This window comes from Mizuhopecten yessoensis, unplaced genomic scaffold (genome assembly GCF_002113885.1).
Source record: "Mizuhopecten yessoensis strain PY_sf001 unplaced genomic scaffold, ASM211388v2 scaffold431, whole genome shotgun sequence".
Lineage (NCBI taxonomy): Eukaryota > Metazoa > Mollusca > Bivalvia > Pectinida > Pectinidae > Mizuhopecten > Mizuhopecten yessoensis.
The window spans coordinates 1,471,357-1,486,681 of record NW_018403543.1 but is presented as its reverse complement, the minus strand read 5'-3'; the positions used below and the strand labels follow the sequence as shown (position 1 = coordinate 1,486,681).

Genomic DNA, 15,325 nt, shown 5'->3' with positions numbered 1-15,325 from the left:
GGGGGGGGAGTGTTCCTGAAGCCCCCAAAAAATCTCTGGATCCGCCACTGTATATCATAGCATAGCACATACTTACATATATACGGCTAGTTACATACAAGTAATTCAGTGTTCAACGTATATAAAATGTCACTAGCAAACAGAAGAAAAAAAATATAGAATAGAGACATTATAGTACTTTTGTTATTTTTTTTATCAAATAAGCTTACACTTTTTAACAATTTCATATTAAAAGTTGTGAACATTCCTTTCATTTTATGTTGGTTTGGACTTGTATAAAAATAGGCCGGAATATGTTTTTCCCTTATTTTGACTAAAGTATCGTTATTACAAGTACAATGTATATTAGTAATGAAACTCGTCCCCAATATCAGTATTACAGAGTGGACATATTCTGTCCTGTCTTTGAATTCCCACCCATCTTCCTGATTCTATTGGAAGCTTAATATTTGAGGTTCTAGATGCAGATAATTTTCCTATCTTTTGCGTTTAATCGTATCAAATAGTCTTCTAGACCAAAGCGATATTTAAATGTAGAGTACAGTCGTCGTCTGGATGAGGTGTCAATTTTATTAAACCAGGATTGGATAAACTGATCGTGTAATTTATGTATAATTGCAGCTTTTAAATAAGCAATATCGGGCAGACAGGTTTTTTGTTGGAGCCAAACATAGCTTAGACCTACACTATCCAGAAAGTGTTTAACATAATTCAACCATTTAAACTCGATTTGTCGATTTTCATGTAATGAGTACATCAATTTGTACATACGACTAGACAACTTATTTTCACTCGAGGTAAGTGTATACCAAAATTTAATCATTCTTAATTTGACATCAACCTCAATAGGGTATCTGCCCGTTTCTCCATATACCATAAAATTACAAGTATTTCTACGTAGACCAAGAATTCGTTTACAGAATTGGAGGTGCATTTTTTCAAGTATACTAACATCCTCATAGCCCCATATTTCTGATGAGTATAGCAAAATAGGAGCACTTAGCGAGTTAAACAATTTGAATTGTAAATCCATGGGTAACGTAACATTTCTAATTACAGCGCTTTTTGGGCGTGTTCAGCTATTTACATTTTTTGCCACTACAAACCTTCCATTATAGTAATAGAACACCTAAGTATGGAAAAGAGTCTTGAATGTCTAGCTCATTATCATATGATAGAAATCGATTTCTGTTAGTATTCTTTCGTTTAGAAAAGATAACAATTTTTGCTTTCTATGTGTTTACCGTTAGTTTCCAATTCTCACAATAACTCTGAAACTTATTAAGCATTGATTGTAGACCATCTGCTGTCCTTGACATTAACACTGTATCGTCAGCATATAAAATAACAAAAAGTTTTACGTTCATACCAATACGATCCTGACAAAGATCGTCAATCTTTAGTAAACAGTCGACAATTTTTTTTTGGAATAAATAGTCTTTTTAAATCATTTAAAAATAATGCAAGTAAAAAAAGTCGAGCAATTTTCCCCTTGTTTTAGTCCGACATTGGAGGTAAACATTTCTGACATTTCAATCCCATTTCTCACACAAGATTTCGTATCAAAAACTTTAAATATTTTACCAGTTATGTTACATTTGAGTAGTTTTTGCCACAAGCTTATTCGCCACACCGAATCGAAGGCTTTTCTAAAGTCAACGAATGCACAGTATAGTACGCGTGTGTACAGCATACATTAGAAGAAAGGAATAGCATACATCACCACAAGCTACTAGTTAGCTTACAACGATGCTATCTGAGCGAAACTGAGCGAAACTGAGTTTTCTACCGGAGGATAAATAAAAATGTTATCTATTGTTGAGTGACATTTTCTGAAACCTGCTTGTGCATTACTTATGAATTCAATTTCATCAGATAGTTTGTATAATCTTGCATTTAAAATCGTCATAAAAACTTTTCCCAATCATGAGACCAACGTAACAGCCCTGTAATTATCCAATTTTGCGATCAACTTTGTTCTTATATATTGGATTGATTATTCATGTATTTCAACTTTCCGGTATATAATATACAGTTAGTAGTGGTGGTCAGTAACATCACGTGGTATATAATGTACAGTAAGTAGCGTTGGTCAGTCACATCACGTGGTATATAATGAACAGTAAGTAGCGTTGGTCAGAGACATCACGTGGTATATAATGGAGGTTAATGAGTGGTTGTCAGTAACATCACGTGGGATATAATGTACAGTAAGTAGTGTTGGTCAGTGTCATCACGTGGTATATAATGTAGGGTAATTAGTGGTTGTCAGTAACATCACGTGGTAGATAATGTACAGTAAGTAGCGTAGGTCAGTAACATCACGTGGGATATAATGTAGGTTAATGAGTGGCTGTCAGTAACATCACGTGGTGTATAATGTACAGTTACAAGTGTTGGTCAGTAGCATCACGTGGTGTATAATGTACAGTTACAAGTGTTGGTCAGTAACATCACGTGGTATATAATGTACAGTAAGTAGTGGGGGTCAGTACCGTCACGTGGTGTATAACGTACAGTTACAAGTGTTGGTCAGTGACATCACGTGGTATATAATGTACAGGAAGTAGTGGTGGTCAGTAACGTCCCGTGGTGTATAAATACATTAAGTAGTGGTGGTCAGTAACATCACATGGTGTATAATGTACAGTAAGTAGTGGTGGTCAGTAACATTACGTGGTATATAATGTACAGTAAGTAGTGGTGGTCAGTACCGTCACGTGGTGTATAATGTACAGTTACAAGTGTTGGTCAGTAGCATCACGTGGTATATAATGTACAGTAAGTAGTGGTGGTCAGTAACATCACATGGTATATAATGTACAGTTAGTAGTGGTGGTCAGTAACGTCTCGCGGTGTATAATGTACATTAAGTAGTGCTGGTCAGTAAAATCACATGGTGTATAATGTACAGTAAGTAGTGGTGGTCAGTAACGTCACGCGGTGTATAATTACATTAAGTAGTGCTGGTCAGTAACATCACATGGTGTATAATGTACAGTAAGTAGCGTTGGTCAGTGACATCACGTGGTATATAATGTACAGTAAGTAGTGGTGGTCAGTAACGTCACGTGGTGTATAATGTACAGTTACAAGTGTTGGTCAGTAGCATCACGTGGTATATAATGTACAGTAAGTAGTGGTGGTCAGTAACGTCACGTGGTGTATAATGTACAGTTACAAGTGTTGGTCAGTAGCATCACGTGGTATATAATGTACAGTAAGTAGTGGTGGTCAGTAACGTCACGTGGTATATAATGTACAGTAAGTAGTGGTGGTCAGTAACATCACGTGGTATATAATGTACAGTTAGTAGTGGTGGTCAGTAACGTCTCGCGGTGTATAATGTACATAAAGTAGTGCTGGTCAGTAACATCACATGGTGTATAATGTACAGTAAGTAGTGGTGGTCAGTAACGTCACGCGGTGTATAATGTACATTAAGTAGTGCTGGTCAGTAACATCACATGGTGTATAATGTACAGTAAGAAGTGGTGGTCAGTAACGTCACGCGGTGTATAATGTACATTAAGTAGTGTTGGTCAGTAACATCACGTGGTGTATAATGTACAGTAAGTAGTGGTGGTCAGTATCGTCACGTGGTATATAATGTACAGTAAGTAGTGGTGGTCAGTAACATCACATGGTATAGAATGTACAGCTAGAAGTGGTGGTCAGTAACGTCACGTGGTATATAATGTACAGTAAGTAGTGGTGGTCAGTAACATCACGTGGTATATAATGTAGGTTAATTAGTGGTTGTCAGTAACATCACGTGGTATATAATGTCCTGTAAGCAGTTGTTGTCAGTAACGTCACGTGGTATATAATGTATATGTATATGATGTACTTTTACATAGTTTTTACATACGAAATTACACTCTTAACTTGTTTGTTGATATTAAGATTTTGATAGCATAGGTAGGACATTAAAATATGTATATCAAAGGAACGATATCATTTTACAGAATATATTTTGAGAACCAAAGACTTCCTTATTATGATTTTTTACAAAAGTATTTTTCTATGTTGTATATATCTTAAAAGACTGGTTGACTCAGGGTACACGAATTTTGATTTTGCATGAATTTGAAAATTTACTAGCGGACAAAACTTTTCTTTTTAATCTCTATATCTACGTTAAACCCCAAGCTCATGGTTAGAATGCAATTCCGAACTTACCGCGAAGGTGACTTGAAATAGTGTTTGTAAATCTGTCAAATGCGGATTTCATGTGTTGACGAGCGATTGGTTTGGTTTAGTATTGCTTAACGTCCTATCAACAGCTATGGCCATTTAAGGACGGCCTCCACTGTGTGCAAGATGGCTGCGTGTAGTGTATGCGTGTGTGTGTTTGGGAGGCTGTGATTTGTTTGTGTTTGTCTCCTTGTGATAGCGCGGAACTGATGCCGACTTAATAATGCTACCTCACTGAAACATACTGCCGAAGACACCCAGCAGGACACCCCACCCGGTCACATTATACTAACAACGGGCGAACCAGTCGTCCCACTCCTAAATTCCTGAGCGTTAAGCAGGAGTATAAACCACCATTTTTACAGACTCTGGTATGTCTCGGCCAGGGAACAGAACCCAAAGCATTCCTTACAGGGGCGAACGCTTAAATAAAGGCCATAAGTGCGGCATTGTCATGGGAGACATTAGGAAGAAGAAAGTTGTTTAGAAAGAAGAGAAAAGATAAGATCCCAAATTTAGTCGCCTTTTACGATCATGCAATGGGGGAAGCAGGTACAATTCTTACGCTCTACCTGCAGGAACTGTTGACGAGTGATGTCGATAGATTAATTGAAATAAGCATCTGGTGTAAAGCATGATGTCAATTTTTATCGTGTAAAACCAAATGGCAACAGAAAATTTTCTCTCCCCCGTTCCTTTTTTCGCCATATTATATTCCATGCATATACGTTGACCCGTTATGTAATACACGTTGTTTCATTGTAGTAAAATTAAAAATAAATAAATATCCCAGTAAGTAAATAGGAATTTTATAATTTTCCATTAGAAGTGTTTCACTTTGGGTACCTTCTCGCTAACGTTTAAAAGCTAAATTACTGCCTCGAAACCCAATACAATGTGGTTTTACTTAAAGCACACAAACATTTTCCCAAAAATCAGCGATGTGAAAAGATCACTTTGGCCTTGGGATTATCAGAGCGTTTAAATCAGACGCAGTGACAACGTAAATGTCTGTGTTGGCAGATGTGTTGTTACACGAGTACGTGTATAATGAGTGCAAGTACTATGCCTCATTGGCGAAGGAAACTTCCTGGTTGACTGTGAAGTAGTTACACCAGCAAGTCCAGGTGGAAGGTTCACCTGTCCTTGATTATCCAACTAATCAGCTTTAAAAACAAGTCTGTTGTATCGTGGATTTGACTTTAATGATTTCAAATTGTTTCTTACGTAATATTTTTTTGTTTTCAATCGGATTCATGATTTTCGTTTTTTAATTTCCCAATAGTTGTACAAAAACACGCTGGTTAAGCTTACAAATTGGTAATTTCCCGTAGTCTTTTTGTCGCTCTCCTTGTGTATTGTTGTGATCTGCTTTTTCCAACTTTGATGCAGATTTGCTCTCGTTAATGATGCATTGAATCTGTTAGCAGTTCCTGGGGTAGATCTATCATGCGTGGGGATATAGATGATTCCTGTTCTTAGTTTTCCCTCACCTGTTCTTCTGTCATTGTTTCACATGTTTGAATCGATGCATGTTCTGAAGTTAAGAAATCCCAACGTTTGATTCTGTAATAAAAGTGCTACCGAAGAAATCAACTCGTATCTTAGCTTTGCCCAAGCCACTTGTTAGTTTATAACATTAGTCGAGTCGTTCTACGTCCTTGACATGAAAAATATGATATACCCGATTTTTTTAAAATTTAAAGTAAGCGCAATTTAGAACTTTTGTTTGTTTTTTCTAAACATTAATCGCGATGGCCTACCCCCATTTTATTGCTTTGTTTTCCCTATTTAACTATCTAAAACGGTGAATGGTATGCCAGCTATAGAGAAAACTGGCGAGACGAGGATGTCCATACCTTACCCATTCTTATTTATTGAAACGTGAGGACCAGCCTCAATAAATAGCCTTTCACAAACCATTTACAACAGGACACTTGTTAACAAATTCCATTGACCTTCAGCAAATTATAAAAAGTTTCTTGTTACACAACCAATAACTGTTTCCATGTGACGTTTTGATGACTAGTACGGTATGTACTCTGTCACCTTCAGATGATGATGAAGTCGACAGAGTACATATCGTACTAGTCATCTAAACGTCACATAGAAACACTTATTGGTTGTGTAACAAGAAACTTTTCATATTCCATACTTACCAACCTGAAGAAAACGTTCAGGAATAGACCTTCAGGAAAGTTGATGACACTATACCAAATTTCAAAAACAACATTTCAATTGGTAAATGTCTCAAAATTCTAAACCTACTTAAAATCTGTTGATCTGTTCAAAAAGGTATTATCCACAGCCACTTTAGCTTTCAGGGTTGGCTTTTTTTTGTTATTCGTTTGTTTGACGTCATTCGCTATTACGTATTTTTGGAGGCGAGTTTTCCCACTCTATTTTGGTACAGATAATATTTTTCTCCAAAATCGAAATTTGCTGAAAATGGTAACTTAAACCCACAACCAGGCAACAGCCCCAGCAATAGATATATTGGACATTTGACAGGTTTTCCAATACAACAATATTCTTTGGATGGAAAATATGCTTTCGATTTTAAATAAATTAATGAATTTTCAATGGTTTGACTTTTAGCATCAAATTTCAATTAAAAGCTTTTTATTAATTATTGTTAAGTATAAGACTCTCATTCCTTTGATTAATTTGATTGATTTCTTCCATTGACCAAATGACCTCTTCTATGTTGATGGGCCGTTAAGAATAGTTCTTTATTTCTTGTCATAAAACACTCTTTTTTAATGTCTAGATTTTCGCCAGGCTCGATATTTTCTCTTAATTGACTAACTGTTAAGTAGCATATTGGATATCTTTTCCTTATCTTAGAACATCTACGTTTCGGGTAGAGCTGCCCTAAGGAATTCAGTTAAGGATGCTATGCATTTTATATGTGGACTCCTTATTTATTCTCTTTGATAACTCGTGTGTCTGGTCGATGATCAATTCCTTCTTGTTCAGTGCTCCCAAACTTCTGGTTGTGTTGATGTATTTTGAGCTTTATTTTATTTTTTAAATGTAGATTAATAATATTGAACTATAGTCATACTTTCATATTTACATGTTTTATCTTTAGATTACCTATCATTATGGTTTGTTTACTGATGAAACTAGGTCATGTGTACAGGGTTCATGGTTCATTAGTTTATAACGTGGATGTAGATGTGGTAGGGCTTGTTCTCGTTTCCCCCACTTTTTAAAATAACATGGAAGGAATAATGTTGTTAGAAGGATTATAGTCTGTTTCTAAGTAGTATGGGCAGTATTTACCTGTGTTTTTACCTTTGTTTACCTGTGTTGTTACCTGTGGCTAACCCTTCTATCTAAGGTGGTGTTTTACCATATTCAATTAAATAACACATTATATAAGTTTTTTCAGATTTGTAATGATAAATGTTAAAATTAATTAAAAATATTAATCATATACATAAATATATATATTCAGTATTAAATATATCCATTTTGTAGTCCTTGTACTGATAAGATGATAAGATGAAATGTGTTATTTCATTTTCTAGTACTTTAAAAATATTAATATAACTATTTATTAAATAATCTTTATTATTGTAACATTTAATAAGATGCCAACATTACCTTGTACAAAATGTAAGAATGTAATGTGTGACTAAGAGTGTGGTGTTTAACAGCTAATTAATCAGTTAATTAATCAAAATTCCTAGATGTTATAAGTATCTTATAACTATCATTTAAATCATTGAACATCTATAATTATCCAAACTATCATTTCCATCCATGTGAGCTAAAAGTGATCACGGCCTATGCTAATTCAATTAAATTCAATTCAATTTATTACCAAATGCACATTACATATAGGCGTACAGAAATATACATATAGATAGATATTTTACAAATATCTTGTACAATGGCCGAGAACATATGCAATAGATTCAATTCCATACATAATATTTACAAATTATGAAATTGTCATAAGTTTGGGAAAACTATAAGGTTTTCCAAAGGTAACTTAGCGGACTCTTATGAAGCATAATTTAGTTGCATAATTTAGTTGTTTATGAAATAATACAAATAAAGCCTTAATCTAACAAAATTTCTAGGAAATAACAAAACTTCAAAGTCTATCATACAACCTTAACATGAAGGTAGAACGAGTACTATATATTATATAATGAAATGAGATTATAACTCATTGTGAAGTAAAAGACATAGATCTCAATCGCATTATACAGTAACAAAACGTTTATAGAAAGACTTTGATACAGCTTATATTTCATAATATACGACTTCTCTTAACAGTTGCCTGAATCAAGTACTGACTTAAATTTCTAATAAGTTTAAATTTTTTGCTAGACAGTAGCTCTATTAATTTAAACACAGAAGGACGAATACGATAATATGGCTTGATATACGATACTCTTAATTCTAAAAACACACATNTAGATCAAAACGGTCAACAATGTGATTATACAACAAACATTTTGAAGATGTCTCGAATATGTTTCTCATTTCCTGAATAAAACTATCCTTTATGCGTTGAATATATAATAATAAAAAAGATTTCTCATTTGGTACACATTGTGCCAACCACACATCTCCAAAACCCAACGTACACAAATCACGTCTCAGATGATAAACCCGATTTGCTTTACAATTTGGTGTCCTGTTGTAAAGCTCTAAAAGTTCATCGTAACAGGCCCTCAAAATACAGTTATTAGTCTTTAATATTTGCAGCCTGTACTTAACAATAGCAATCCTACGCTGTATATGCAAAGGGTAACGACCAAGTTCAAAATACACCATGGCATTATTTACTGTTTTCCTGACACCCAATACGGTTTTCAAAAATAATAAATGTATATTTTCAATCTGCGGTGCAGGACTATAACCTCATACTTCACACCCGTAATTCACAATACATGATATATAAGTATCATATAAAGATAACATCTCTTATATTTAGGATAGATAACAACAAAAATGTCTGCCTCTTGGCTGTTGGACTTGAACTTTTAATTGGAGATATGATATACATTTGAGGGGGGCCAATTTTAGNTACTAAACTTTACTATTCCTAATTTGTGAATATTGGTAATGTATTTTAAAATTGTAATATATTGTGAACTCTTATGTAGTGCTGTTATATTCTATATTATCTGTTTAAAAGTGTAATATAAATATTTGACTGTAAACTCTACATATGTATAAGTTTAAAAAACATATCGATTATACATAAAGATATTTGAACCCCAATAAAGTATTAAAACCTTATTTACACAGGTAACTTTCACATAGGTAAGTTACCTGTGGGGTAACTATGAAACAGACTATAATTGGTTTGCCATTGTCTTCCTAAATCAACATTTTCCCGTGTTATATAAAAAGTGGGGGAAACGAGATCACCCCATGTAGTAGTTATGTTAATTACTTTGTAGGTAGGCGTGATAATTATGTTAATGACTCTGTAAGTAGGCATGGTAGTTATGTTAATTACTTTGTAGGTAGGCGTGATAATTATGTTAATTATTTTGTAAGTAGGCGTGGTAATTATGTTTATGACTTTGTCAGTAGGCATGGTAATTATGTTAATTACTTTGTAAGTAGGCGTGGTAATTATGTTAAAATTACTTTGTAAGTAGGCATGATAATTATGTTAATTATTTTGTAAGTAGGCGTGGTAATCATGTTAATTATGTTGTAAGTAGGCGCGGTAATTATGTTAATTACGTTTTAAGTAGGCGTGGTAATCATGTTTTTAATTTGTAAATTGGCGTGGTCATCGTAAAGAGACTGTAAAGAGACATGGTGATTATACAATGCGTTTGAAGTATGCTGGTGTCGATTTTAACAGTGTGTATACATTATCGTGTGTGGGGATTCATATAGTACCATTTCTAATTTTTCATGTTTTTTTAATGCAGTTTAACATTCGTGTTTGGAGCGTTGTGTGTGGCGTTCGCGACAAAGGGTATGTATATATATTAAAATGGTGAAAATACACTATGTGGTTCTCGTTCATGATGATGATGACCAAACATCGTAAACATCCGCAACAACAACAAACACTGTTTACATGTGGTAAAACAAAAAACAAAAATGACGTATTTCATTTTTTCCAAGAATCGTGTCTCGTTTTGTTCTATAAAATTAGACACGGCTGTTCTATTTTGTACAAGGAATAAGGTAACTTCATATCTCAATCAAAAAAGAATTGAGGGGATATAGCAATCTTGTGAAATGTTTGTCCGTCTATCTGTCATTTACCTTTCGTTCAGAGATGCTAGCTTCCGAAAGGATGATTGCATTAATTCAAAACTTGATATGTGGTTTGTCAAAGGATGGTAAGGATCTTATACAATTTTGGAAGTGTTTCGTCAAAGTTCAGTCGCTGCTCAAAAATATTTTTCTTTTCAGGATCAAAACTTATTAACAAATGATCGCACAAACATTAATTTTAGTGTTTGAGTTGCCCTAGGAATGGAGATAACCCCTGTTAAAATTGGGCATAGCCCATCAAAGATCAAGGTCATTGAAAAACATCACAGATTAACTGATGCACAAACCTCAAATATATTTTTTGCGTTGATCTATGGAACCTCTCATTTGTCAAAGGTCAGGGTCACTCTTAGCAGCATATTTGTACTTTTGAATGTTACTACATATTCATGAGAAGACCTCTTTCATTTGACTTCAGATATTCGTCGATTTATCGTCTCGACAGTGATGTGCCTCGGAAAATACATGTGTTTGATTAAAACACAGATTTCATTGAAAGCATATTGATTAAACAAAATATTTTTTGAATTTTTTAATCACATCTTGCAGTGTAACATAATAGTATGATGAACTAATTTCTAGGCTGTTATTGTGTGTTGCGAAACATCCAGATGTTCACAATATTTACGATACACAATGAACTGTTTCACCATAGCGATAGCGATATACATAATGAACATACGTACCCTGTATATACATATACTAAGGAGGTACGGTAGTCTAGTGGTAGGTCTACTGCGGCTGAGAGGGAATCATACTGTATACAGGAGATGAGGCTGCCCCACTGGGGCTGAGAGGGAATCATACTGTATACATGAGATGAGAGTGCCCCACTGGGGCCGAGAGGGAATCATAATGTATACATGAGATGAGAGTGCCCCACTGGGGCTGAGAGGGAATCATAATGTATACATGAGATGAGGCTGCCACACTGGGACTGAGAGGGAATCATACTGTATACATGAGATGAGAGTGCCCCACTGGGGCTGAGAGGGAATCATACTGTATACAGGAGATGAGGCTGCACCACTGGGGCTGAGAGGGAATCATAATGTATACAGGAGATGAGGCTGCCCCACTGGGGCTGAGAGGGAATCATACTGTATACAGGAGATGAGGCTGCCCCACTGGGGCTGAGAGGGAATCATAATGTATACAGGAGATGAGGCTGCCCCACTGGGGCTGAGAGGGAATCATAATGTATACAGGAGATGAGGCTGCCCCACTGGGGCTGAGAGGGAATCATAATGTATACATGAGATGAGGCTGCCCCACTGGGGCTGAGAGGGAATCATAATGTATACAGGAGATGAGGCTGCCCCACTGGGGCTGAGAGGGAATCATAATGTATACATGAGATGAGGCTGCCCCACTGGGGCTGAGAGGGAATCATAATGTATACAGGAGATGAGGCTGCCCCACTGGGGCTGAGAGGGAATCATAATGTATACATGAGATGAGGCTGCCCCACTGGGGCTGAGAGGGAATCATAATGTATACAGGAGATGAGGCTGCCCCACTGGGGCTGAGAGGGAATCATACTGTATACATGAGATGAGGCTGCCCCACTGGGGCTGAGAGGGAATCATAATGTATACAGGAGATGAGGCTGCCACACTGGGGCTGAGAGGGAATCATAATGTATACAGGAGATGAGAGTGCCCCACTGGGGCTGAGAGGGAATCATACTGTATACATGAGATGAAAGTGCCCCACTGGGGCTGAGAGGGAATCATACTGTATACAGTGGTAGGACGCCGGGCTCGTGACCAAGGTTGCGGGTTCGAGGCACGGCACGGCACTGTGTTGTATCTTTGAGCAAGATACTTTACTCCGAACTTTACTCCGCTTGTTACAGTCTACTCAGCTGTAAATAAGTACGTGGTAGGGCAGTGATAGAATTATTGGATGCTAGTTGTGAGGTCCGGCTGTATGCTCCCCATAGAGTTGAAAAAGATATTGGCTGGTTGCAACGGATAATAGTGTGTGAACCGCCTCGAGACGACCTACGAACTAGATTGTGATAAGGCGGTATATAAGAACCTCGAATTATGATTGTATTATTATAAATTGAGTATTAACAACACACGTTGCTCGTGTTTTAATTTTTGTTTTTCGAGGGGATATTCTTGCCCTAGTAACCCTCCTATTTCAGCTAGTGACCTAGATACGACGGCTTTATGCTGTTTGTTTGTTGTTGTTTTTTCGTTTGACATAATAGATATTTTAATTGTGCTTTGCGGATATTCTAACTTCCTATTAAGTCACACGCTTTGAAGAGTTATTTCCAGAGGAGAAAAAGTATACCGATCATAGCATTTTTTGGTGTTTCAAATTGTAAATGATTTCTTGATCTGTATAGATGTATATATATGTATCATGTTGCACCACCATGCTGGCATTCCGTAAACTCGGTGCTAGATCGTATATTGTCGTACCTGACCTACACTGACCTACACTGACCTACTTTATTATTAGACATTCCCTGGTTGCTGTGTCCGGGGCTGTGCAGTATTGCCGTCTCTGGATTGGTCATATTTGCCACCAACATTCAGGTAACAAACAATCTTGTTTCCCTTATTGGTTTGTATAATTTATTGCCATACATTAACTAGGCAAGAGTAACTAACTTCGTGTTTGCTGATTGGTCATCCTCGATATCCAGGGGTTATGCTCACTTTCGCTCTCTGCACCCCTGGAATATGTCATAGCAAAATTGAAGGCACGAAGATAGCTGTTTGATTGGTCTTAAGTAAAAAAAACACCTGACCAATCGCTAGGCTGATACCGGTCCTTTGAAGATTACAAAGGAGAGACGCCCAACTTCAAAGCCTGCCAATTTTTACCGTTACATGACCGCGAGATTCTTTTTGATGTACATCAAAGGATCGAGTTAGTCTTCTTGTCTCATCAACAAGGTGGCACACACCGATCCTTCAATTTTGCTATGGCATATTTCAGGGGTGTAGAAGCGGACGGTGAGCGTAACCCCAGGATATCGAGGATGCTGATTGGTTAGTGCATCACGTTAGAGTTAAACTCCTGGTTTCATTGGTTCAGCGCGACTGGATGTTTGGTCCAATTTCTACTGCAGCAGTATACAACAAAGTTAAATTGCGGATATAAAACAATAAACAAATAAATACATGTAAATAAGTACGTATGCTATTACCAGGATAATGTTTTCTAAATCTGGCTTATATGATTATCTGGATAATACATTATGTTTAATTCTTATAGACTTATTTTTCCTTTTCTTTATCTTAATTTTAAGTAGTCTCATTTTAATAATCTACGATATTAATATTTGGTGTCTCCAAGCTGCAACGAAGCTGTGAGTCCATAAACATGTATAACTGAACGGCGATGACGCTAACATGGTTTGAAATATTTTAATTTTGTTTACAGAAATATATATCATTTACAAATTTTCACTTATTTGCACGCCAACGAGCATTTAGCAAAAGCATGAATGATAGTTATCATTAACTTAATCTATATAACAGCGTGTCTGATTGGACTAATTGATTACATAGCGGAGATAAAAATAAACAACGTGTTGACATCACCACGCGCTATACTTTCCCCGGTCATATTTCCATTACCCGGTGACGTTCTAGTAAAATGAGAAAGAAACGACACGCACGAGTTTCAGGTTGCTAAAATATATAATGGCGCGAAAATATGATCATTCTTAATTATGTCATATTGTTCTATAATGCACGATGGCTGATAGCGGCCGTAACATCTCATGACTTGTGCACTTTGTATGTAAATTTGATAAAAATTGTACATGTATTCATCTAGTCCGAATTATTCTGACGTTTGATCGACTTTTTTTTTATATCGGTCTGTCGTCGATTAACGTCAGAACTCCGGCCCTCTATAATATGCGGGAAATAAGCGCAAACTGATATTTTAGAAACAAATCGTCACTGTCACACACATGTCGCACATGGATCGAAATAACTATTCTTTATGCATAAAATGAACATAAATTACATGCCTCAAACAACCAATACAATCACTAAAAGCATTTTTTTTTCAAACTCACTCTGTTTTACTTTACGTTTTTGATAGCCGCCTTCTAATGCTATATACGTGACTAAAATATCGACGGCTACGTCATAACGTTGGGAAATACCTTCGATAACGCGAGATCTCGTGAAGTCATGTGACATTGTTCATGCCCTAATTTCCATTAAAAACATGGGTTGGTATAGAAAACGTTGGAAAATACTGTTCGTAATGATATTTGAAAAATGTTATTGATACCACCTAGTGCATAAAGAATAGATCTTTCAATCCATGTGCGGCATGTGTTTGAAAATGACGATTTGTTTCTAAAATATCAGTTTGAAGAGCGACCCAGGTGCAGGTCGCTTATTTCCCGCATATCATAGAGGGCCGGAGTTCTGACGTTAATCGACGACTGACCGATATAAAAAAATATCGATCAAACGTCAGAATAATTCGCACTACTATTCATCTTATATCTAATATCTATACGACATGTACATGTGCATTTTATGATGTATATGACTTGTACATGCACATTTTATAAAATTTGTATATGTGTGTATGACTTGTACATGTGTGTATATCATAGGATATATATAATAACTCTCATATAAAGTTAACACAGGATATATATAATAACTCTTATATAAAGTTATCACAGGATATATATAATAACTCTTTTATAAAGTTATCACAGGATATATATAAAAACTCTTATATAAAGTTATCACAGGATATATATAATAACGCTTATATAAAGTTATCACAGGATATATATAATAACTCTCATATAAAGTTATCCCAGGATATATATAATAACTCTTATATAAAGTTATCA

General features: G+C 35.8%; 1 protein-coding gene across 1 annotated transcript in view; it reads left to right on the top strand.

Moving 5' to 3' along the window:
- The window catches only part of LOC110449147 (solute carrier family 43 member 3-like), a 51,116-nt gene that overhangs the window by 1,526 nt on the left and 34,265 nt on the right, over window positions 1–15,325 (top strand). Inside the window, exons 2-3 of the mRNA XM_021495804.1 lie at window positions 10,113–10,159; window positions 12,946–13,022. Coding sequence (XP_021351479.1) covers window positions 10,113–10,159; window positions 12,946–13,022 — 124 coding nt within the window. The remainder of the gene's footprint in view (window positions 1–10,112; window positions 10,160–12,945; window positions 13,023–15,325) is intronic.